The 25,555-nt window shown below is 35.6% G+C and overlaps 1 protein-coding gene across 2 annotated transcripts in view; it reads right to left on the bottom strand.

Moving 5' to 3' along the window:
• Positions 1–10,983: 10,983 nt before the first annotated feature.
• The window catches only part of LOC121380979 (oxysterol-binding protein-related protein 8-like), a 144,039-nt gene continuing 129,467 nt past the window's right edge, over positions 10,984–25,555 (bottom strand). For both annotated transcript variants that reach the window (XM_041510038.1, XM_041510039.1), the window contains 7 exons: positions 23,861–23,959; positions 21,199–21,296; positions 20,295–20,414; positions 18,055–18,155; positions 14,283–14,468; positions 13,426–13,694; positions 10,984–12,933 (listed from right to left, as the gene is read on the bottom strand). In XM_041510038.1, the coding sequence (XP_041365972.1) occupies positions 12,701–12,933; positions 13,426–13,694; positions 14,283–14,468; positions 18,055–18,155; positions 20,295–20,414; positions 21,199–21,296; positions 23,861–23,959 (1,106 nt within the window). In that variant the 3' untranslated portion in view covers positions 10,984–12,700. The remainder of the gene's footprint in view (positions 12,934–13,425; positions 13,695–14,282; positions 14,469–18,054; positions 18,156–20,294; positions 20,415–21,198; positions 21,297–23,860; positions 23,960–25,555) is intronic.

Here is a 25,555-nt window from a genome sequence, read left to right as displayed (position 1 = left end):
AGAGTATTAAAGGAACTGAAAGGAATTTTCATTAGCCAATGTAAAATACATTTGGATACACATTGCAATCTTCTTGCTTAAATAAGCAATTTTGACAAATGCAGCGTTTTTCTGGATGTCCTGGCATTTATAGTTGTTCCACATTTACATTTCATGTCAAACAAAATTATATGTACCTTAAAAACAAAATTATATGTACCGTAAAAACAAAATTATATGTACCTTAAAAACAATGTCAGTGACTTAGAGGAAAATGTAAATTTTATTTATGTACAAGACCAAAAAATATTTACTAGATTAAAAAAAGAAAGTTTACAGATGTGCAATACAGCCTTTAAATCTGGCACAAAACTCCCCAAATCACCACTAAACCCAAGATCAGTTCTTTGGTAATACTTTGATAAATATATTTGTTGTTTAAAAGTTGCACACATAATAGATGAGTCTCTTGAGCAAAATCGGTCATCTTGATCGTCTTAGTCAACAGATATGCATTTTTACACTAACACTGACACAAGATTTACATCGCTAAGGAGTTAATACTTTTAATTAGAAAAATGCACCAATTAATAACTACTTTTAGAAGAATACTAACATTTAAATTATTCTATTTCTTAGTTACAAAAGCAAATAATTATGCAATTAGAAACATTATGCTTAAAATGTATAATTTAATATTTAACTGTATCCTTTAAAAATGCAAGTATAAGAAATTGATATCTTTCTAGTACAATACTAAGCCACTTTATGATCATGTTACACATAGCTAAGTCTAAATTATAGTGAACTATTACATACATTGTATATGAACTATTATTATACATCATAACATATTTCACTGAACAACTGGCACTATTGTATCTAAGCAGCTAATTATCACAAAGGTCACTCTATATTTATGGGACAAGCAGTCTTGAGAGGCACCCTGAAGCAATACATGTCCCCTACTGGTCACCACAAATGTTCATTTCTCCAAAGTTCAAGGGCTATAACTGTCAAAAGATGGGTAAAGCCCATTTTTGACAGTTATGACCCTTGAATAAATTCCCATAAAATTGAAATCTGATCTGGGGCCTAATTCACTAAGCTATCTTAGGCTCTGTTAGACAACAAAGCATCCTCTTTGCAAGTCTTTTAGCATTGCACTGCGAGATTGCAAAGTTGCGAGAATTTAGTGAATTAGGCCCCAGACCATACAACGCTGTCAAAATTGGACAAAACCCCATGAAAGTCAAACTTGATCTGTAATTATACATGATAAAGCTATCCACAAAATGTCAGCTCAATATCTTGAGGCACTGCCAGGAAAAGATCCATTAAATTAAGTGTGAGACAGATGGACAGACAAACAGATTGCCAGACATTTGGAGACAAAATGTAAAGTCCCATCCAGTTGGACTGGTAGGGAACTGATAGAACAATCTATTGAACAAATGTGTACATTTAAATGTACGATTATGATAAAATGTATTCCAATTAAGTCCAAGCATGCTTTTCATGTTACATAAACAAAAGTAAAGTCCTGAGCACTTGTTGCACATTGTCATTGAATGATTCACATGGCAAAGCAACTAAAACAACTGCAACATCCAAACACCATCATTACAGACTGGCCTGATATTCGCAACATACTTTGTGAATGTTAGAATCTTACAGAGTCATGAAAGATGGCAACAATGAAACTACCGACTCCGTCAATTAAATGAAAGAGCCACACAACAGTATCCTGATCTATTAGCTGCTGCTCTTGCTCACTACAAGTGCCCCATGATTGGTATATCAAAGGCTCTGGTATGTCCTGTCATGTCTGTGAGAAAGTGAGATCCCTTGGACAAATGTAGTGGGTTTTGTCCGAATAACAGCCATCGAAACAAGTCGAGTACGGTTGTTCAGACTACCCAGAGGTTACCACATGTCAAGGAAGTCAAGAACGGTACTTTTTCTCAACAAATTCAAATTAAACTTTAAAAACGACTAAAATTTCAATCAGTTGTGAGTAATTTACATACATATTTAATATCAGTGAAGTGAGAACAGTGATATGAATCAATGCCTGGTCTTTATGTTGTTTTAGTAACCTGTACATGGGTTACCAGCCTCATTGCTTATTTCAATGCCTGGAATTAACAAATGTTTGACATTCAGTATCCAATGTGTTCTAGTGGTGTCATTAAACAAAACTTTTAACAATACAACTGCTGCCAACTGCTAGTTATTGTATGTTCAGGACAACAAGGAAGCTGACAGATGCATCACGTCATCCACATACTGACCAGATGTGTAGCTGAACAAAATGTTCCCTGTTAACATAAAACATGATTTTAAGGAAAAGCTGTACATACATCAGATTAGGAGCACACACCCAGTATATTGTTTTACAAGCACTAACACTGGCAAAACAGAGTAATCTCATTTCTTTAATATACAATAGTATCTAAAAAACATCCCACATTAAATGCAATGTATTGCACAACTTGTCTAACCATTTGGCATTGCACACTGAAAAGTCTTAGTAATATGGAAGTTGTGGAAACTAGGGACCAATTTCACAAGATTCTGTAACCCCAAGTTTTGCATGTAAACATAAATATGTAAAACAAGAATAGAATTCTTATACCTACAAAAAGTACAAATAATACAGTTTAAAAATATTTTGCACCATTCCTGTGATCCACCATCTAGCTTCTGTAACAACATACTTGTGTGAATACATGTAAACAATATAACACGTGTAATTGCTAACCATAAACTTATAATGATTTATGAAACTGGTTTCAGGATTATTCCTCAATTTACAAGGAATACAATCTTGAATTTAATTTTTTTGTTTTTTAAATGAAGTAACGCAACCATCTCCACCCATCCTCAAGAATAACGGTCCTGAGTTGTGCACATCCATTAAATTTTAAATTTAAGTCATGAGCCATTTAACGGACAGTGTATTTGTTACATATCCCCAAACACCAAGATCAGACAAAGTTTAAAGGTCCCTTCAAACTAAAACTTATTGACAATGCTTGAGCTTGTGTTTGCTTACCATCACTCTTTCATACATGTAGTCAAGGAGAATTGCTCCTGTGATAGGAAAAGCTATTTTCTTTGTTAAATCATGAATTCATTCATTCTCATGTGAATGTCAAAGCTAAATGAACCTGTAGTTGTCTCCTCCTGGAACATAATACACACAAACTGCCTACAGAAGTACATCATATGATTGTCACATTTGACGCAGAGATTGTTGATAAATGACATTTTACTTAAACAGAATAGTTTAGAACAAAGAATATATGACCAAAGTCTCTAATTTTGACCATGAGCATGATGCAAAAGATCTGGTTGAAAAGTGTTTTTAAAAGTGATTAAAGTATTACCTCATGCATACTCTACACGACTTCCGACTGGTTAATGTTACGTCATGTGTGATTCCGTTAGATATCATACTCTGTGGTTTTGCAAACCCATAAATAATGATACTGCACTAATACCGGTAAATCCCCTCAGCACTGACCAATTAGCACTATCGGTTTGCTTGACAGAATTCAGAATTGTAGTGTCTTACAGATGACGTTGTGTTTCATGTATGATGTAATAGTGCAATATACTTGTGCTTACTAGATTGCAGTGCTCGACTAATTTGTGTTTCGGTTTTTTGGTGTGTTTTTTAAATAATTGAAGCCAATATTATTTTTTTTCCTGGGCTCCATAAAATATCATATTGGTCTCATCACGGTACTATAATTGCTTCACATCCACCATATGTTTGAAAACTTCTGAGCCAACTGTAACTCCAGCTGACAACTAAATGCATATATGAATGTTTGGCGCGACAACTCAATCTAGTTTCACTATTTGCTCAACATTCCTCCCCAACCTAAAGACATATTCCAAGAATGATACAAGATTAAAAAATGATAAAAACAAAGATACAAAGAAAGAAAAAAGAAAAAAAGAGAGAGAAAAAAAGAAGAAGAGAAACAGCCAAACCATCTGAGACATAGAGAGATCGAATGATATCAGTGTATGATGTTTCTAATACCAATGATAACTTTAAAGAGATGAAAGGAATGCCCCCCAAAACTGTAACATTGTAATAAACTGCATGTAACAATAAATAAAAACAATTGTACAAAACTCAGTTAAAATTAAATAACCTGAGCTATACACAAACATGTAGTATTTTTCAATTTGAACAGAATAAATATATTACTACATTTTAACCAAAGTATAAGACACAAAAACATTTCCAAATCAAACAGTTTGAGTATGATTACATATGTATACTTCAAAAACTTTCCAAGCAGAAAATGCCAAGATACATGTATATGTGTTACTGGCAAACTGAATACATCATAACAAATTGTATATGGTACAAAACATAAATGGAAGTCTGAACGATGACACATTCACTAGTATTAAATGAACCCATTTCATTACAATCTGCTGGTCAGAGCACTGATATGCCTTAAAAAGACGTTCCTGACTTTACCGCTACTATAAAATGTTACTGACTAATAGCACATTTTAGATGACAAGGATTAAACATTAAATATATTTTCTTGTTTAGAATATCAGTATCTGTATATATACAAAGTATTTTAGGTCATCCTAATGTTTGTAGCAGCTAGCATTGGAAATCGGTTGGAATGTTTTCATCAGTCATTGGTTACAATTGGCTGAACCCAACCAATCAACTTTCGACAAGACAAACTATTATTATAACTACATGTATACGCCAACAGTCCAGGGGCCTAATTCACAAAAGGTATCTTAGGCTCTGCTAGACAACAAAGCATCCTCTTTGCAAGTCTTTTAGCACTGCACTGTGAGATCGCAAAGTTGCGAGAGTTTAGTGAATTAGGCCCATGTTCACTAATTTTACCTTTCCTACCCATTCAATATCTGTTTTGTTTGTGTACACATAAAACCAAACACAAACCACAGCGTACATTGTCTTTATAGGCATTTCATCATCTAACTGTAGATAAACTTGCAGTTAAAAAAAATTTTGTGACCAATGATTATCCAGTATACATTTTTACAGTTGATCACCACATCGGTAGGATCGCACCGAACAATTTCTAATCGTAACAGATCACTAGTAATAGCCCAACTTAAATTTCTCCTTCTGATAATATTGTATACCGGGGTATATATATATAAAACAAATTATAGCACTTAGTAAAATGGAGTTTGAACTATAACAAACATTAAGACAGAAACAAATATGATGTACTGATACTGATATTCTAAATAATAAAATATACTTTACATGTAATTGTTAAGGTTTTATAATTAGTTAAGTCAGGTTAGCCTCTTTAATGAGATTGATATGTTATACAAGACGACTTAATGGGTGGACTTACAACTTATTAGCAGAACACTATTAGAAAGAAAACAAAACTGTTGACAGAACTGAAGTAGGCACTTGTATTAAAGATCAGTTAACTACATGTAGTAAAGTGAAGCTTTTCGACCACTGTGTTACTTTCAACAATACAGGTAGGTATATACTCAACTCCACTGAAATTGCACCATTCAATTTTTAAGTTGTTAGTGCTATAGCATGTATGAGGTTGCTATAAAACACACAATAATTCTAACAAATGTATACAATAAATTATTATTATTATTATTATTATTATTATTATTAGAATTGTGGTTAAGAAAAGCATATAAGAAGAAAAAATAAAACATTTAACTGATTTTTTATAACTGGGTGTATTTCTGGTAGGCTGAAAATCGCCCCCACCAAAAAAAAAGAAGCAATAATAATAAATAAATTAAAAAAAAAAAAAAAAAAATAAAAATATTATTATTATTATTATTTTTATTATTATTACTTTTTGTTTTTGGTGGGGGGGATTTTCAGCCTACCAGAAATACACCCAGTTATAAAAAATCAGTTAAATGTTTTATTTTTTCTTCTTATATGCTTTTCTTAACCACAATTCTGACTAAAAAATACATCTGTATTGTTTTAAAAACTATGGGTCTGCATACCTTTGGCTTTTAATAGCTTTTCTCATTTAAAATGATCTATTTTGGTGTGAACAAGATATCTACATAACTCTTTCAAATTGTAATTTATAGTAAACACTACTACAAAACATCTGAAAGTTTGCAAACCTAAATTTGGAGGTATATCAATCTATTTGTTTTTGAACAAGGAGTGATAAACCTACCATGATTCTGAGGTGGGTGGAGTGGTATGTGTGTGAGTTTTGGTTATATTTTGTGATTATCTTTTAAAACACTTCATTTCAGGTGCATTAAAAACAGGAAATGTTTTTGATTGTAATTATTCGGAAACCCAAAAATTATTTGTTGTAAGTTATATTGTTTACTATTCAGCTGTCATTATTAATTAACTCAAAACAATAACTGTTCTGCTGAGCCTGATGTCACACTGTACAGGGGAGATAACTTATTTTTAAATCTATTTCGGCTGAAATCGGTGTTGGTGAGAGGGTCAATAAGAAAATGTATTTATGGTTCCATTGTACCAAATCAATTCCTGTTACCAGTAATGTTTGCAATTACTAATAAAACTGATATGACTTCACATTCAATCTACCTGCAAGAAAATAATGGGTCAGATACCATTTAAGAGATTTGATGAATGTTTTTATTAACAATTGCAGTTCCATTGTTTTTTTTAAGGGGTACCTGCACTGGTTTTAACCTCTTATGCAAACTGCATAGCAACTGTATACCAAATGAAAGTGTATTTATTTATTGGCAATGGATAATTGTATTTGCACAAACCCTGTAAATATTTACCAGTGTACCTCGATCTTTGACACAGAACTTTCTTTGGTACAATACAACCTTATGTAACATAAAATCCATCTAAATCAATCAAAGAGTAGAACATTATTGTGATTATTGTACATACAGATTTAAGCTAGCACACATTAATCACCTGATAAAAATATGAAGGTGACTCACGAAATGAGATTGTAACAAACAGAACATTCTATTTACAAGAGTGACAAGGTGAAGGTTTAACAATTGCAATATCTATATAAAAATAAAAACAAAAACACAATTATGAATCTAGAGACAGTTGCTATAAATAGATTATATTAAAACAGAAGCTATTTTATGTACATAAAGCCAGACTAGTGAATATGAGATAAGTATTATACATGTATGTATTAGGGTAGTACAAGTATTTCAGCCGTCAATCAACATGCAATCTCCAATTGATACAGGTATATTCCCAAAGATAGTTGGAATTTGAAAAAAACTACATATCCAGTGATAGCTTTCCACTGAATGAGATTACAATATTCTGCATCTGGCACAAGCAACAACCAGATATATTGGTGGTGATGGTAGTAGAGTAAGACCTTATTAGCATAACGGGATTATTTTTTCATTCATAATTAATGTCAAGGTCAGTAACATCCCACAACTTTTACTACAAATGTCATTCACCGATTCAGCAATGTCATTCATTAAATGTTGATGTAAACTGGACCGTGCGAGATATAATTCTAAATAAAAAATAAATATAAAATAATGAACAGAACAATAATTAAACACATTTATTTTATTTATTATGTGGATTTTTGATCAACAAACTGATATTGTCAGTTGTGATTTGTGAATTCATCATTATTACGGTCGACGACAGTCACTTTTTGGACCCTTGTTTTGGCTTCGTACACAATAAGTGAAACATATCCAACTTTAATTTTTTCATATGATATATTGACAAAAGGTACTTTTTATTTCTTTCATCTTTTAAAACTTACACTTAATATTTTGTGCAGAATTATGAAAAATAAAAAAATACTGACCTGTAAACAGCGTTGTCTGCTTAATTAAACAGGGGTCAAAGTTAGTAGACCAGTTTTTATTTTGATGTGGCGAAGGTATGTAATAATATAGCTAATTTTGAATTTGAATGACATCAGAATTCCAATGACGTCACTTTGCACCTCCTTACAATAACCATAAATTGGGTACATGACATTTCCGTTTTAAGAATACTGAAAAAAATCCAATGCAAAATTCCTATTGATTTTTGTTTGTTTGAACATTACTAATGCACCTGAATGTGTTTGAAGAAAATCCTGTGATTAAAAAATTGTACCTTTAACGAGATATGCTATATTTATTGTGTACAAAGCCATAACAAGGGCGCGAAAAGTGACTGTCAGCTGCTTTTGCAATCTACACGTTTTTAACTGCAAAAACACTTGTTATACTCTTATTGGTTGGATTTTTGGTCAACAAATTGTGATTTGTGATTTCATCATTATTAGCATAACCAGTGGCATAACGAGAACATTTGTTTCTTGGGGGCGTTTTGTTAAAATATGGAATTATGCATTAGTTTTACCCATTTTTCACCCAATATGAAAATAAACATATATTTATGCATGTACCTTACAGCTTTCTTTAAATTAAAAAAAGAAACCACAATGGAAATTTAAGGGGAAGTACGTCTACACCACTCCCTTGAAAACGTCACTGAGAAGTAGCGGAAGTAGTGGCACGTAGTCGTGCACAGGCTAGTTATGCAAATCGACATCCGGTCTTGAAATGCAAAATTGACTGACTGATTGATTGATTTTTCGTATAATAAATAAAATACCACACTCGTTTTCGCTAGATATCATTTTTATGAAACTCGTGAACTTTCCAAACGTATCTGACCGAACGAAAGTGAGGTCAGATATGTTTGGGAAGTTCACTCGTTTTATAAAAATGATATCTAGCGAAAACTTGTATAGTATTCTATATGTAGTGGTTCTGCTGTTATGGAAGTTGTTATGGTATTGTAACTGTAATGGCAACTGCAGTTATGATGGTGGTGTTGCAGATATTGTAGTGGTAGTAGCATTGTAAAAGCTGTTGTAGTGGTGCTGTAGTGGTAGTACCAATGTTACAGAAGCAGTAGTGGTGATGATGATGATGGTGGAAGTCATGGTAGTAATGGTTTGTAACTGGCAAAAACTGCAGTGCTGATGGTGTTGTTGTAGATGTTATAGTGGTAGTACCGATGTTACAGAAGAAGTAGTGGTGATGACGGTGTTGTTGTAGATGTTATAGTGGTAGTACCGATGTTACAGAAGTAGTAGTGGTGATGATGGTGTTGTTGTAGATGTTATAGTGGTAGTACCGATGTTACAGAAGAAGTAGTGGTGATGACGGTGTTGTTGTAGATGTTATAGTGGTAGTACCGATGTTACAGAAGTAGTAGTGGTGATGATGGTGTTGTTGTAGATGTTATAGTGGTAGTACTGATGTTACAGAAGAAGTCATAATGATGGTAGAGGTTATGGTGGTAATGGTATTTAACTGTGGTGGTAGCTGCAGTGATGACGGTGTTGTTGTAGATGTTATAGTGGTAGTACCGATGTTACAGAAGAAGTAGTGGTGATGACGGTGTTGTTGTAGATGTTATAGTGGTAGTACCGATGTTACAGAAGAAGTAGTGGTGATGATGGTGTTGTTGTAGATGTTATAGTGGTAGTACTGATGTTACAGAAGAAGTCATAATGATGATAGAGGTTATGGTGGTAATGGTATTTAACTGTGGTGGTAGCTGCAGTGATGACGGTGTTGTTGTAGATGTTATAGTGGTAGTACCGATGTTACAGAAGAAGTAGTGGTGATGACGGTGTTGTTGTAGATGTTATAGTGGTAGTACCGATGTTACAGAAGTAGTAGTGGTGATGATGGTGTTGTTGTAGATGTTATAGTGGTAGTACCGATGTTACAGAAGAAGTAGTGGTGATGACAGTGTTGTTGTAGATGTTATAGTGGTAGTACCGATGTTACAGAAGTAGTAGTGGTGATGATGGTGTTGTTGTAGATGTTATAGTGGTAGTACCGATGTTACAGAAGTAGTAGTGGTGATGATGGTGTTGTTGTAGATGTTATAGTGGTAGTACTGATGTTACAGAAGAAGTCATAATGATGGTAGAGGTTATGGTGGTAATGGTATTTAACTGTGGTGGTAGCTGCAGTGATGACGGTGTTGTTGTAGATGTTATAGTGGTAGTACCGATGTTACAGAAGAAGTAGTGGTGATGACGGTGTTGTTGTAGATGTTATAGTGGTAGTACCGATGTTACAGAAGAAGTAGTGGTGATGATGGTGTTGTTGTAGATGTTATAGTGGTAGTACTGATGTTACAGAAGAAGTCATAATGATGGTAGAGGTTATGGTGGTAATGGTATTTAACTGTGGTGGTAGCTGCAGTGATGACGGTGTTGTTGTAGATGTTATAGTGGTAGTACCGATGTTACAGAAGAAGTAGTGGTGATGACGGTGTTGTTGTAGATGTTATAGTGGTAGTACCGATGTTACAGAAGAAGTCATAATGATGGTAGAGGTTATGGTGGTAATGGTATTTAACTGTGGTGGTAGCTTCTGCGTTGATGGTTCATGGAGGTGTTCTAGTGATGAGGCTGATGGTGATGATCACTGCAATGGTTGCAGTGTTTCTTGTAGCCATATAGCTGGTGATTTTGTGCCTCGTTACTACCTCACAAAAATTGTATTTGGAGACACTGTGCCAACCTCATTGATTTGAGTGTGACATCATACTAAAGACCAATATTGCCAAATTCATTGTTGGATGTGGGTATGAAATCATACTAATAAAAACATTACCATCCTCACTATTGTCTATAAAACTGACATCATACTAACACAGAAAGATATTATGTCTTAGCAACTTTTCAAAAATTTGTCAATATTTATAAAATATATTTTTAACAGATTAGTACATCCAATAGTTTGCTAGCAAAATATTAACTGATCACTGGCAAATCAATTTCAAACTTAGAATTGTTCACTTTGTTCACGACAAGTGTATCAAGTCAAAATTCTGAGTTTTACAAAAATGTTGACCAATAGTACAATTTTAAAATAATGTATACTGAAGTGAACATGTGATTCATGTATACTCTTTGGAACCAAAAACAAATAATACAAATAAAAAGTAAAAAATCAAACAACAAGTTGGACTAAAATGTTTTTTTGTTTTAAAAAAAAACAAACAACATGTTTTGATTATAGAGGAATGACTCCAGCAAGTACTACTACTAGTCTGCTTGGCAAAATAAGTGAAAACCAGACATCAAATTAATCACAGTGTTTGGCAACCCATGTACAGGTTACCACAAAAAAGCCTGGACCTGGTAACCTATATATTATAGCATACTATCAAGTTTCCTGTTTAATAAATTACTAAGTACTATAAAACCCTTCATAGACCCTCTAATATTTAGTTCTTTATTCATATCATTGTTCTAATTGTATTGATACTTGAATGTGCATTTTATATTAGAATAACACACAACTGTTCAAAATGGTCTTGCTATTGTTGTTATAAGATTTTGCATATCGTTCTCAACCTTCTTGACATATGATAACCTCCAGGTAACATGAATGACTGTTCTCGACTTATTTCGAACCCTGAAAAAGCTTAGAGAAGAGTTTTAAAATGTAACTACCAGTCCAACTAACAAACTCCTCTTACCTTTTAAATTCAACTTTAGTACCTAACAACACCCTGTCAACACCGTCATATTAAACGACATTTGAAAAATCAAAACAAGAATCTCATGTTATGTAAATTGACAATACATAAAGGTCAAATGCACATCAAGTCTGAAAGTCTCTGCGATGACCACAGAGTTGTACCTTAAAGGGGGGAGAGTTGCCATCACCCAAAGCTGGAGACCACAACATATTCCTATACTCTGATATTTGTTTTATTGCACCCACAGTTAGTTCAGGCTAGATACGGCACAGGACAAGACAAGTTTCTGATGACTGCGTGTAGTTCTAGTCATTCATAAGAGATCACTTCTTTTACATTGCACAGTTCATAAGAGATTGACATTGAACAAACAGCCAACAACTCGTAATATGCAAGACACAAAACACTTGATCTGGCTGCTATATTCACGACACTTTTATGGTCACTTTCTCCTTCAAAGTTTAAATATTTCATGTTTTAAAAATTGTCATATATGACAATTTTAACTTGGGTCAACGTCGAGCTTCAGATCGATGGCATCCTACAAACATAGGGGGTAGAATTTACAAAGCCTGACTCACATGTAACTACATGTATTTAGAAAACTTAAACACCTGCAGCTGAGAAAAACAGGATTCGTAAATTCGACCTACAAAGTCTACAATAAAAATTGATGTTAAGTAAACATAAAAATCTCATTAGCAAAGACAATTAAATGCAAACAACAATTGATGCTTTTCCTGAAACCAAATCTTAATCTGAGAATCATAGGCAAACGGTAGAGAAGAAACGGGCCTTTAAGAGTTTCGACTAGGACTCAAAGCCAACAGCCTATACTAACATTCATTTTAATTTTGTTCACTTGGTTATATTATCAAGCACGTTGTTCTGGGCATGCACCTCTGCTGAAGAATGCCAGTGAGGGAGAAGCCGACACTGTGAACAATGGCTTTACACCTCCCCCTACTGAGCAAAGCTCTCACCACCGACTGTGGCCCATGCTGGGATACAAACCCAGCAGCTACCACTGCACCATCAAGATCAGTCTAGGTCAATGTCAACTCCATTCAATTTTTTATGGTTTTAAAATCGGGTCCCTCGCCTTCGGCCCAAGTCCTCGTTTTGTAAGCACTGATCTGCAATGGAATAGTAACAATAACAGCGACAAGACGTCTGTGAAACTGTCAGTACTGACTACCTGTTGATGTACCATTGGAGGAACACTTGAAACGTCAACACCACGGCCAGCACGAGCCAGTCCCGGTACATGGAGAACCAGCCATTACCAATGGCATACTGTAACTCTGCTACCTGCTTCTGTAACAGGTGCATCGATCGCGTGATTTCTTTCTGCGACTGGATTAACGGATCGATGATCTTGATTAGTCTCTCGTCACTGTGACGGATTTTCATGCTGGATGGGATGTCTGAAACATATAGAAAGACAGGTTTCAGATGATTGTTTTAGAAATATTGACTTTATTATAGTCCTTCCCACGGGGAACACATTTTTTCATACTATGGAATTTACTATAAGTTATTTATTTCTGAGCCAACTGTTTTCTAAATATTACACAAAAATAGTTTTGTTTTTCTGTTATTTCCAAAACCCTTTTACTTTTCTTCTTACGTTAAACCAAACTGAAATTACTTACAAAACACATTTTTGTATGATGGGATGGACGATAGATTCAAATTTCATTGTTACTCATACTAAATCTTTAGAGTACATGACTGAGAAGGTACACATTTATAACTTTTGCTCACATGGTTGATAATTTCCATTAGCTCACACCAAAAATTCACAAGTCAGGACTGAGAGCTAGTTGATTTGTCGAACCCTGTACAATTACAAATTTTATATTGCAGACAAAATAATAAAACTGGTTAAAAACACCAAGTAGACAGATGATTTTCACCTAGACAGCCTGAAGAATCGCTGTCGTGCATGTGTTCCGACGAGCTGCCGCTGATAACGCGATGCCGTTTGGATGAGATGGATCCGCGTGGCAGGCGGATCTGTGAGCGCAGGTAGCTGCTGGTCTTCGCCTCGACGCCGCCCTCGATGTCGTGCAGGCTGGTGATACTCATCGTGCGCACCACCGGCGTCTTGTGGCGCGTGTGGGTCCTCACGACGAAGTCCTTCTCATACTGAATCACATCATTACTGGGATCCCAAGGACGCATGCTAAAAGAAATATATATATATATATATTTTAAAATAAAAGTTCACTAGGTATGACATCATGGTTAGAGAGAGAAGGGGAAGGGAGGTAAAAGGGGGATGGGAAGGGTGAGATGGGTGGGTTTTGAAATGGTGGGAATGGAATGAATGAATTCCAGAATAAAAAAAAAAAAAAATGGCTATTGAGGCAAGCACTGTGGATATAGGCTTAGGTATGGAATGAAGTACAGACGAGGATAGCACATTGGGCTATTTCTCGTTCCAGCCAGTGCTACACAACTGGTGTAATAAAGGCCGTGGTATGTACTATCCTGTCTATGGGATAGTGCATATAAAAGATCCCTTGCTGCTAATTGAAAAGAGTAGCCTATGAAGTGGCGACAGTGGGTTTCCTCTCTCAATATCTGTGTGGTCCTTAATCTGATGCCAAATAACCGTAAATAAAATGTGATGAGTGCGTCGTTAAATATATTTTTTTAACATGTATAACTTGTTGGAAAAGCCCATTACACCCCCACACAAACTTTGACCCTGCGAAGAACAGGTTACCATTAGTGGTTATATACTATTAAATATATAAGTGTGACTAACTCAATCTGCTTGTAGACCCAGGCCCCGGACATGATGTCCTGTTCAAAGAGAAGCGGCATCCACTCGGACATGCTGGACTTCCTCTGCTTGGCCTCCTGCCTCTGTCTCTCCTCCAGCACGTACTTCTCCTGTGTGGCGGTGTACATGTCGCCCGTGATCACCGCATCGCTCACCTTCCGCCACAAACTGTATCACAAACAGAAGAGTTTATAGTGTGCAAGAGTATTATATACCACGAGACCATGTAGCAATAAGTAACATGGCAAAACAACTCGCATGTGGTTCCGTATTTATTAAATACCACCTTTGTAGTTTATTATTAACAAAAGTTTAATTAAATAACACAACTTACTTTGTCTGGAAAGTTGGTTGAATTTTATGGAATTGATGGAATGCTGAGCGTCCTGGCTAGGAACATGACTTCATTCAGGTAAACATGCACTACGCATGTGAGAAATTGTATCGCACACGTTTAATAAAAAAAATATTTTACCGCACAGTTAGAATTCTTTTTATTACTATAGTAAGGTTAAATAGGTATGTAATAAAACAAGTTAATACAGATTTAACAGGGCTACATGTAGCTCTGAGCGAGAGAAACATTTTGCCAAATTGTCTATTGAACTTCAAAAATTGTACAAATTGACAGTTATTTTCTACAAAATGTCGATTATTACATGAAATTAATTTGCCAAATTGAAATAAAATTCACCAACTGGTTTCAAAATTCACAATTGGAGAATTTGGACTGCCAGAGCTACCCTGTTTCACACTGTTCTGACTTGATTGATGAATGAACATATGAATTACTGAACATACAAGCATGTTGAAAGTACTGCTAAACCAATGCATGTCCATTACCACACAAAACTAAATTTTCAAAAGTTCAAGGGCCATAACAAGAAAATAAATTCCATTTTTGACAGAATTATGGCCCTTGAATAAATTCACCTGTAAGTCAAACTTGATTTAACCTACCGGTCTCGGTGGCGTCGTGATTAAGCCATCAGACATAAGGCTGGTAGGTACTGGGTTCGCAGCCCGGTACTGGCTCCACCAAGAGCAAGTTTTAATGAGTAGGTGTAAGACCACTATACCCTCTTCTCTCTCTCACTAACCAACTAATAACTAACCCACTGTCCTAGATAGACAGCCCAGATAGCTGAGGTGTGTGCCCATGACAGTGTGCTTGAACCTTAATTGGATATAAGGACAAAAATAAGTTGAAATGAAATGAAAATGATCTAACCGTAACTCTTGTCAAAAATGGGGAAAATCCCCATGAAAGTCAAACTTGATCTATAACTCTACATTATAAAGCTACCTGTATGTCAAAAATGGGGGAAATCCCCATGAAAGTCAAACTTGATCTATAACTCTACATTATAAAGCTACCTGTATGTCAAAAATGGGGGAAATCCCCATGAAAGTCAAACTTGATCTATAACTCTACATTATAAAGCTACCTGTATGTAAAACATTTCAACTCCATATCTTGAGACGTTGTGAAAAGAAAAAAAACCTTCAGAAAAACTATAAGACAGACTAATACATACATATATGAATGAATGGAGTAAGTGGATGAGTTAAAGTGCTAACGAAAAACACTGATTGTGGGGAGAAGTTCAAACAAAGAATTGATAATGTACATTATTTTTTAATTCTTTGTCATTTTATTACAATCAGATATGTTTTAGAATTTAGTACAGTTTTTATTATAGCTATAGTTTAAAAAAGAAAAGAAAAAAAAGAATACCCCTTCACAACATTAATCAATACACTTAAGACCGGCCTCGGTGGCGTAGTGGTTAGGCCATCGGTCAACAGGCTGGTAGGTACTGGGTTCGGATCCCAGTTGAGGCATGGGATTTTTAATCCAGATACCGACTCCAAACCCTGAGTGAGTGCTCCGCAAGGCTCAATGGGTAGGTGTAAACCACTTGCACCAACCAGTGATCCATAACTGGTTCAACAAAGGCCATGGTTTGTGCTATCCTGCCTGTGGGAAGCGCAAATAAAAGATCCCTTGCTGCCTGTCGTAAAAGAGTAGCCTATGTGGCGATAGCAGGTTTCCTCTAAAACAAATCTGTGTGGTCCTTGACCATATGTCTGACGCCATATAACCGTAAATAAAATGTGTTGAGTGCATCGTTAAATAAAACACTTCTTTCTTTCAATACACTTAAAGATAATACATATACAGAACTTCACATACGTTTTTTTGCTTCCTATTTATTACATAAATTTATTTTGTTCAAGAATATATTCCACGAGACCATGTAGTGGTTGAGTGTTATTTCTTTGTGCAAAATAAACGAGTGCAATAAATACGAAGCAAACACAAAATATGTGAAGTTTCGTATTTATTACATACCGTATATCTTCGCCTGTAAGTCGATCTCGGCTATAAGTCGAGTCCCTAATTTCAAGCCCTGAAAACGTATTTTTTTATTGACCCGTTTATAAGTCGACCCATGAAAAACTACTTATAAATATTGAAATATTTCTTATTTTCAGCACATGAGAACAATAATATTTGAACAAAAGAAAATTATTTTACAAACTTCGGTTTTCACGTTTTGTACATCGCAATATAATCAGACTATTCCAATCAAACTATCATTATTACATAGCATCAAAACGAAATATTCCCTTAGTAGAGAGTGAAAGCTGTTTGACTGTTACTGTATAGTATTGTACAGATGGTTTTGTGTACAGACAACAACTTTATTTATAAACACTGACAACAGATCACTACGATAAAACTGAAAGTATCACGTTTTGCCGCCATATTAATACATGTAAGGAGGATAACTCTGGAAAGTACACTGGTTTTTGTACCAAATGATGTGTGTCCCTATTGCTCTAGATAGTGAACTGCAGAGATCAGTCTATTTTAAGGGAAAGCTCAGTAATATTCATGAAGTTAATCACCGCCAAAACATTGTTTGAACAACCATTAATGCCAGTGACCAGATTTCAAAATAAACTCAGGCAACAGGTAGTTAGTATTGTTTACATTTTTACTATTAGTGATGACTGTTAATTTAACTAAGTGGACTGTTGTCTTGGCATGTGAGTGAGATCGTACGCCTTTTCGCATAACCAAAACCGTTCTAATGCCAAAAAAAATAGGTTATAAAAAATAAATGTGTCAAATTAACATATTTGAGTATAAATACATGGCATACTTCAACAATAAAACTTGTAAAATAATCCCCAAAACAGTAATATTTTTTGGTGAATTTTTTTTACCCTCTTATAAGTCGACCCCCCCAGTTATAAAATAATTTTTGGGTGAAAAAAATTCGACTTATAGGCGAAGATATACGGTACCTTCTTTTATGTTTTATAATTTTTTTTTTTAATTTAATGTCATAACAACACTTTCCTAAATCTATGATTAATCCTCATTTCATGGATTTACTTAACGTTAAGAATCGTACTCTGCGGCAGCCTTGTGTAATGTTTCAAATACGATGTGACGTAATTTGTAAATCATATATGACTTCAGTAATAAAAAGGCGCTAATTCCAGTAAAAAGAAAAGGGAATTTCCCATTTAAAAGTTCCAGTCCTGATCGCACATACAGGGTATGTGCCATACAACATAAATTTATTGTGTGTGTGAATGTGTGTGCATGCTTGGGTGCATGTGTGTGTGCATTCCGTGCAGTGTGTAAACCAGATCACCAACACTACACTCATACATACATACATCCGTGTGTACGAGTGTAGTGTTGGTTGCTTTAAACAGACATCCATGATCTCACTTTTCAGACTCCATGTCTTCCTGTATTTCAATCGGAACAGTGAACCTCTTCAGTCTCTTCTGTTTTATTTCTGGTGTGGGATTCCAAAACAATGTCTGTTGCTGAAAAATAGAAAGAAATCTTTGTGTTTTCATCGTTTGATGCTTAGTAAAAGTAATCAATATTTTGGCCAAAACCCAGGCTGATTTTAAATTGTTTTCCAGATGATGGTGGATTATGACTGTCAAGAAACAGCTTCCAAAAACAGCCTTCTGATGCCTACTATAACATACATTCTGACTACTGCTAAAGTAATACTGTCCCATACCAGGCCCTACATATTTTCATATCTCTTAGTTCAAGGGCCATAACTCTGTTAAAAATAGGCAAAACCTCATGCAAGTCAAAATTTATCTGTAACTCTATACGATAAATCTTTACATTAAATTCCAGCTCAATGTCTTCAAGTATCACACACACACACACACACACACACACACACACACACACACACACACACACACACACACACACACACACCTCCAACTATATGTGGGACAGACAAATAGACAGACAGGCAAGCAGTAAAACATATAGTCCCCTTTGGTAGGTCCAGTAGGGAACTAATAAATGACTGGGATTGTGCCATAAAATCATAATGGTTTTAGACTGAATGATAACAGGCCACACACAATAACCTGATTTTAACACATGCTGTGTACATGTATATCACACATTGATGCTTAACCTTGACTACTGGATTAATTTGTGACAAAAAACACATTGAGTGGGTACAGGTTTATAACTTTTAGTCACATATTAATTTATTTTGATTATAAATACCCAAAATAAAATTCACATTTGAATAGTTAAGTATAATTTTCATGTGGTTTTCTAATTTTTATGACATTTTAGATCAGTTAATGCTGATTAAAATTAGGCAACAAAAAAAAGACAGAAAAAAGTTGTTCACTTTCAGGCATTAATGTCCTTTATCTAAAAAAATTGTGTTTTTCTGACCAGAATGTTTTTGGAAATGAATTAGAATTCATATCCCAATATTTGGTGATTTTCGTTTTTGGTAAAACAATCAAATTTATTATCAAATTAGCTGTCACAATCAGCTATTAATTCAACAAAATAACCACGATGTTCCACCATTGCTATCCAAGAGAAAATAATTGCCGAAAACCACATTTTCAACCCAAAATTCCTAACTATTTTCCATTGAAAAACAAAAAACTAAAGCTGCCATACTCTCAATTAATCTGTTTCCTGTTGTTTTATTATTTCTTGTGAGTGCTATGTGCAAAACAGAGGGAAATATGAATTGGGGAATGCACTGTACACTATCTCAACTTGTGTGACGTGGGGCATGGTATCTCGCCTGCAGTTGTCAGAAGGTTAAATATTTATAGTTAAAATTTGTATTGAGAAATCTTGTTTTTCATTTTTCAAAAACAGTTACCTTCTTGTTCTGCTGCAACCCTGATTTGGCTAACTGCAATAAGACATGACAAACTTTAACAGAACTTACAGCTATTCCCTTTATCTAGTCTTTTGTTAAGTAAAATAAGACATGACAAACTCTAACAGAACTTACAGCTATAATAAGACATGACAAACTCTAAATAGAACTTACAGCTATTCCCTTTATGTAGTCTTTTGTTAAGTAAAATAAAAGTTTGTTAAAGTTTCTTTTGTTTAACACCACCACTAGAACACACTGATTTATTAATCATCAGATATTGGATGTCAAACATTTGGTAATTCTGACATACAGTCTTAGAGAGGAAACCTGCTACATTTTTCCATTAGTAGCAAGGGATTTTTATATGCACCATCCCACAGACAGGATAGCACATACCACAGCCTTTGATATACCAGTCATGTGCACTGGCTGGAACGAGAATTACTGAATAAAGCCGAAGGGAAGGAAGCAAGGAAATGTTTTATTTAACAACGCAGTTAACACATTTTATTTACGGTTATATGGAAGGAAATGTTTTATTTAACAACGCACTGAACACATTTTATTTACGGTTATATGGCATCGGGCATATGTTAAGGACCACACAAATATTGAGGGAGGAAACCCGCTGTTGCCACTTTATGGGCTACTCTTTTCGATTAGCAGCAAGGGATCTTTTATATGCACCATCCCATAGACAGGATAGCACATACCATGGCCTTTGATGTACCAGTCATGGTGCACAGTCATAAAGCCGAAGGGATTCAGCACTGAAGTTACATATGCTTACATCTTTCTCCTTTATGAAGATTTCCTGGTCCCAGTGACCCTCGATGGTTGCCAGAGTATCCGTACCGACTTTCAGTTTACCAACAATCCGGTTAGAAGCTTCACCACTTCCCAGGAAAGGCTGAAAATCAAATTTACATAATAATTTTCCATTAACCCTTTAAATGTTACATTAATATCCATGGTGGTGCTGAATAAATCATGTAAAAAGATGTGAACAAAAACCTTTTTGACACATGACCATACAACTACTCCACCACCCCAACCCCAACCAACCCAAAAACGAACACTACGCGAAACCTCTATGAATTCTAGAAGAGCTTACATACAACATGGAAGGAAGAAAAATGGTTTATTTAAAGATGCATTCAACACATTTTATTTACGGTTATATGGCATCAGGCATATGGTTTAAGGACCACACAGATATTGCGGGAGGAAACCTGCTGTCGCCACTTCATGGGCTACTCTTTTTGATTAACAGCAATTAATCTTTTATATGCATCATCCCATAGACAGAATAGCACATACCACGATCTTTGATGTACCAGTCATGGTGCACTGGCTGGAGTGATCAATCCCAAACCAAACGCGCATCAAGTGAGCGCTTTACCACTGGGCTACGTCTCGCCTCCACATACATTGTACAACATGAATGTAAATGCAAATATACCAATGTTAACACCACATAATATAGAAAAGAAAGAAAACACTAATCCAACCCTCTATGAATTCCAGGAGATCTTATATGTAATATGGATGTATATGCAAAACATATCAATATTAACATCACAGAAAAAAGAATCAATATTAACATCACAGAAAAAAGAATTATAAAAACAAACGAAAAAAACTAAACCAAAGAAGAAAAACCCCAATGCTGAGATGAAAGTATCTGTGGTTACCTTGAGTTTGAACTCCAGATCTGCTCTGTATCCTGTCTTCGGACAGTCAATAGACACCTTGCCTCCCATCTCCATAGTTAGCGTGCCAATGAGGATACCTAAAGAACAGCACCAATAATGAAAGCCGGTCTACTTCTCACTTACAGGAATACTGGTGAAGACACTGCTTCAATTTTAACATGTCACAGATGGTCTAGCAAAGTCTAACGGCAATGTTTTTTTGTTTGTTTTTAATCTAATATGGAATAAAAATAACGTGTCAGTATTTTTCAATATCTTGAAAATATCATGTAACACAGCTTTGACAGGATCTGAACCTCTGTCATAAAGTTTGATTGTCCAACAGCTTATCCACTGAACCAAGAAGCTCACTTACATATTATATATTATCTTCATTTCAACTTATTTTCGTGTTTATATCCAATTAAGGTTCGAACACGCTGTGTTGGGCACACACCTCAGCTATCTGGGCTGTCTGTCCAGGACAGTGAGTTAGTTGTTAGTTGTTAGTGTTAGTGGTTAGTGAGAGAAAAGAGATTATAGTGGTCTTACACCTACCCACTGAGTCGTTAAAACTTGCTCTGGGTGAAAGCCGGTACTGGGCCACAAACCCTGCAAAGTTTTAACCATGACACCACTTATATATTATCAAATTTTTCTGGGCTGTTTACTCTGTTCAAGGGTTAACCATTAGTGAGACACACGTTTGTGTAGCTGCCATACATCTCTTCAAAAAGCCATTAAGACTCCCTCTGGGCAAGTGCTGGTACTGGGATGTGAACCTAGTATCTCCCAGCCTTAAAGCTAAAGGCTTAACCACTACACAGAGGCCTGTATAACAGTACCTTTGCAGTGAGCATAAGGCATGGTAATGTAGTAGAGTAACTGTAAACATCGTGTACCTTTGCAGTGAGCATAGGGCATTGTAATGTAGTAGTTTAATACTGTGTACCTTTGCAGTGAGCATAGGGCATTGTAATGTAGTAGAGTAACTGTAAACACTGTACTTTGCAGTGAGCATAGGGCATTGTAATGTAGTAGTTTAATACTGTGTACCTTTGCAGTGAGCATAGGGCATGGTAATGTAGTAGAGTAACTGTAAACACTGTGTACTTTGCAGTGAGCATAGGGCATTGTAATGTAGTAGTTTAATACTGTGTACCTTTGCAGTGAGCATAAAGTATTGTAATGTAATAGAGTAACTGTAAACACTGTGTACCTTTGCAGTGAGCATAGGGCATTGTAATGTAGTAGTGACACTGTGTACCTTTGCAGTGAGCATAAAGCATTGTAATGTAATAGAGTAACTGTAAACACTGTGTACCTTTGCAGTGAGCATAGGGTATTGTAATGTAGTAGAGTAACTGTAAACACTGTGTACCTTTGCAGTGAGCATAGGGCATTGTAATGTAGTGGTGTAACTGTAAACACTGTGTACCTTTGCAGTGAGCATAGGGCATTGTAATGTAGTGGTGCAACTGTAAACACTGTGTACCTTTGCAGTGAGCATAGGGCATTGTAATGTAGTAGTGTAACTGTAAACACTGTGTACCTTTGCAGTGAGCATAGGACATTGTAATGTAGTAGTGTAACTGTAAACACTGTGTACCTTTGCAGTGAGCATAGGGCTTTGTAATGTAGTAGAGTAACTGTAAACACTGTGTACCTTTGCAGTGAGCATAGGGCATTGTAATGTAGTAGTTTAATACTGTGTACCTTTGCAGTGAGCAGAAAGTATTGTAATGTAATAGAGTAACTGTAAAAACTGTGCACCTTTGCAGTGAGCATAGGGCATTGTAATGTAGTAGTGTAAATGTAAACACTGAGTACCTTTGCAGTGAGCATAAAGCATTGTAATGTAGTAGAGTAACTGTAAACACTGTGTACCTTTGCAGTGAGCATAGGGTATTGTAATGTAGTGGTGTAACTGTAAACACTGTGTACCTTTGCAGTGAGCATAGGGCTTTGTAATGTAGTAGAGGAACTGTAAACACTGTGTACCTTTGCAGTGAGCATAGGGCTTTGTAATGTAGTAGAGTAACTGTAAACACTGTGTACCTTTGCAGTGAGCATAGGGCATTGTAATGTAGTAGTGTAACTGTAAACACTGTGTACCTTTGCAGTGAGCATAAGGCATTGTAATGTAGTGCTGTAACTGTAAACACTGTGTACCTTTGCAGTGAGCATAGGGCATTGTAATGTAGAAGAGTAACTGTAAACACTGTGTACCTTTGCAGTGAGCATAAGGCATTGTAATGTAGTGCTGTAACTGCAAACACTGTGTACCTTTGCAGTGAGCATAGGGCATTGTAATGTAGTAGAGTAACTGTAAACACTGTGTACCTTTGCAGTAAGCATAGGGCATTGTAATGTAGTAGTTTAATACTGTGTACCTTTGCAGAGATCATAGGGCATTGTAATGTAGTACTGTAACTGTAAACACTGTGTACCTTTGCAGTGAGCATAAAGCATTGTAATGTAGTAGTGTAACTGTAGTGTGTACCTTTGCAATGAGCATAAGGCATTGTAAAGTAGTGGTGTAACTGTAAACACGGTGTACCTTTGCAATGAGCATAAAGCATTGTAATGTAGTAGAGTAACTGCAGACACTGTGTACTTTTGCAGTGAGCATAGGGCTAGTGTAACTGTAAACACTATGTACCTTTGCAGTGAGCATAGGGCATTGTAATGTAGTAGTCCTCTCCACGCTTCAAGAACGACAGCTTAACTGTACTGTCCAACACTGCAGACAGGGAATTTCCTGTAAAACAAGACAACAAATTGTACAGACACAACACCGCGAATAGGTCTACGACAAATACATAACAGTTTTGTAATGAAGGCTTGGGAATTATATTTAATCTTTATTTTAAATTTATTTATTATTAACTTCCACCCGAACCCCATCTACAAAAACACAACAACCCCCCCCCCCCCCCGCGAAGAGAGTTAAAAATTGTTTTGTTTAATGACATCACTAAAGCACATTGATTTATTAATCATTGGCTATTGGATGTAATTTGTTAATTTTGACATGTAGTTTTTAAGTTCCAGGAGAGCTGTGACATTTTTTCCATTAGCAGCATGGGGATCTTATATGTTTCATCCCAGACAGGAGAGCACATACCTCAGCCTTTGATATACCAGTCGTGGTGTACTGGCTGGAATGAGAAACAGCCCTCTGCAATCCTAGACTGACTGGGCTACATCCCGCCCCACAGACAACTACTCTTTATCTCAGGGTTAATTAAGAGATTTTCACCTACCATAGAACCGCACCGTGTTGAAAATATTTAATTACTGGTCCCCCACCCCATTTCATTGAGTATTAAAGGAGAGGACAATTAAGGCATTTGGCCTGGTATGCATATTCAACGATACATAATGCACATTATTGCTTAATATCAACACGTATAATCGTATAGTTAATTAACAAAACGGTTAAATGTGATGACTATTATATATAACGGGCGCAGCCATTTTGTACCATCTCAGTGAGTATGCCCTCTGGCGAGCTGGTGGTTACGTAATACTTAACGTGTCACGTCAGGAACTAGAGAAACACAATCTACCTGGTTTTTGCGGGATGATAAATAGTCATACATTGCAATGTTCTGTAATAATACACATCCCAGTAAGCCAACAGTAAGTATATCCAGCACTATATATATTATTTTTCAATACAAAATAAAATACCATTGTCAAAGTGGCTACACAACAAGTCGAAACAATTAACAATGTTTTGCTCATGCATTAACCTACGTACTGAAATGATACACGGAGTGTTTTCTAAGTTAATTGGTCTATGCTGTTAGTTGCTTCTACCTTTGATTCCTGATTGGCAGGTGTGTATTTGATTGGTAACCAGACGAGCCAATTAATTGACGCTGTCTAGACACAAAAATACATACCGGTATTGTGGAATATTACCTGTCGCCCCTAAAATTGTAATGGACATGGTTTATTACTGTAAATAGTTCTGTAAAACTATTGATTAAGTAGACTTTTCCATCTAAAACCACAGAACTGAGCTATCCCACAGGACGTCACAAAAACTAAACAAAATGGCTGCCCCCCGTTAGCAGGAATAATCATGGTTTTTTATTAACTCTAAAATTACGCGTTTTTCATTTGCTAAAGTACCAGTATGTGTTGGTGGTTCGGGTATGCATCTTTTCAACACATAAGGCTCTTGTTAGAGTTGACCCTACCTTTAACAATGTAGGTGATTACATTCTATTTTGAGTGCATCTACAAAGAAAAAACCTCAGATCTAGATGAGAGAAAAACAATTGCATTAATATTTCACTTAGTTTTGTTTAAGTGTCCAACTGTAGAGTAAGTTAATTAGTTCCAC

This window comes from Gigantopelta aegis, chromosome 9, assembly GCF_016097555.1.
Source record: "Gigantopelta aegis isolate Gae_Host chromosome 9, Gae_host_genome, whole genome shotgun sequence".
Classification (NCBI taxonomy): Eukaryota; Metazoa; Mollusca; class Gastropoda; order Neomphalida; family Peltospiridae; genus Gigantopelta; species Gigantopelta aegis.
The sequence above is the reverse complement of the archived record's forward strand: the minus strand, read 5'-3'. Positions and strand labels throughout refer to the sequence as shown.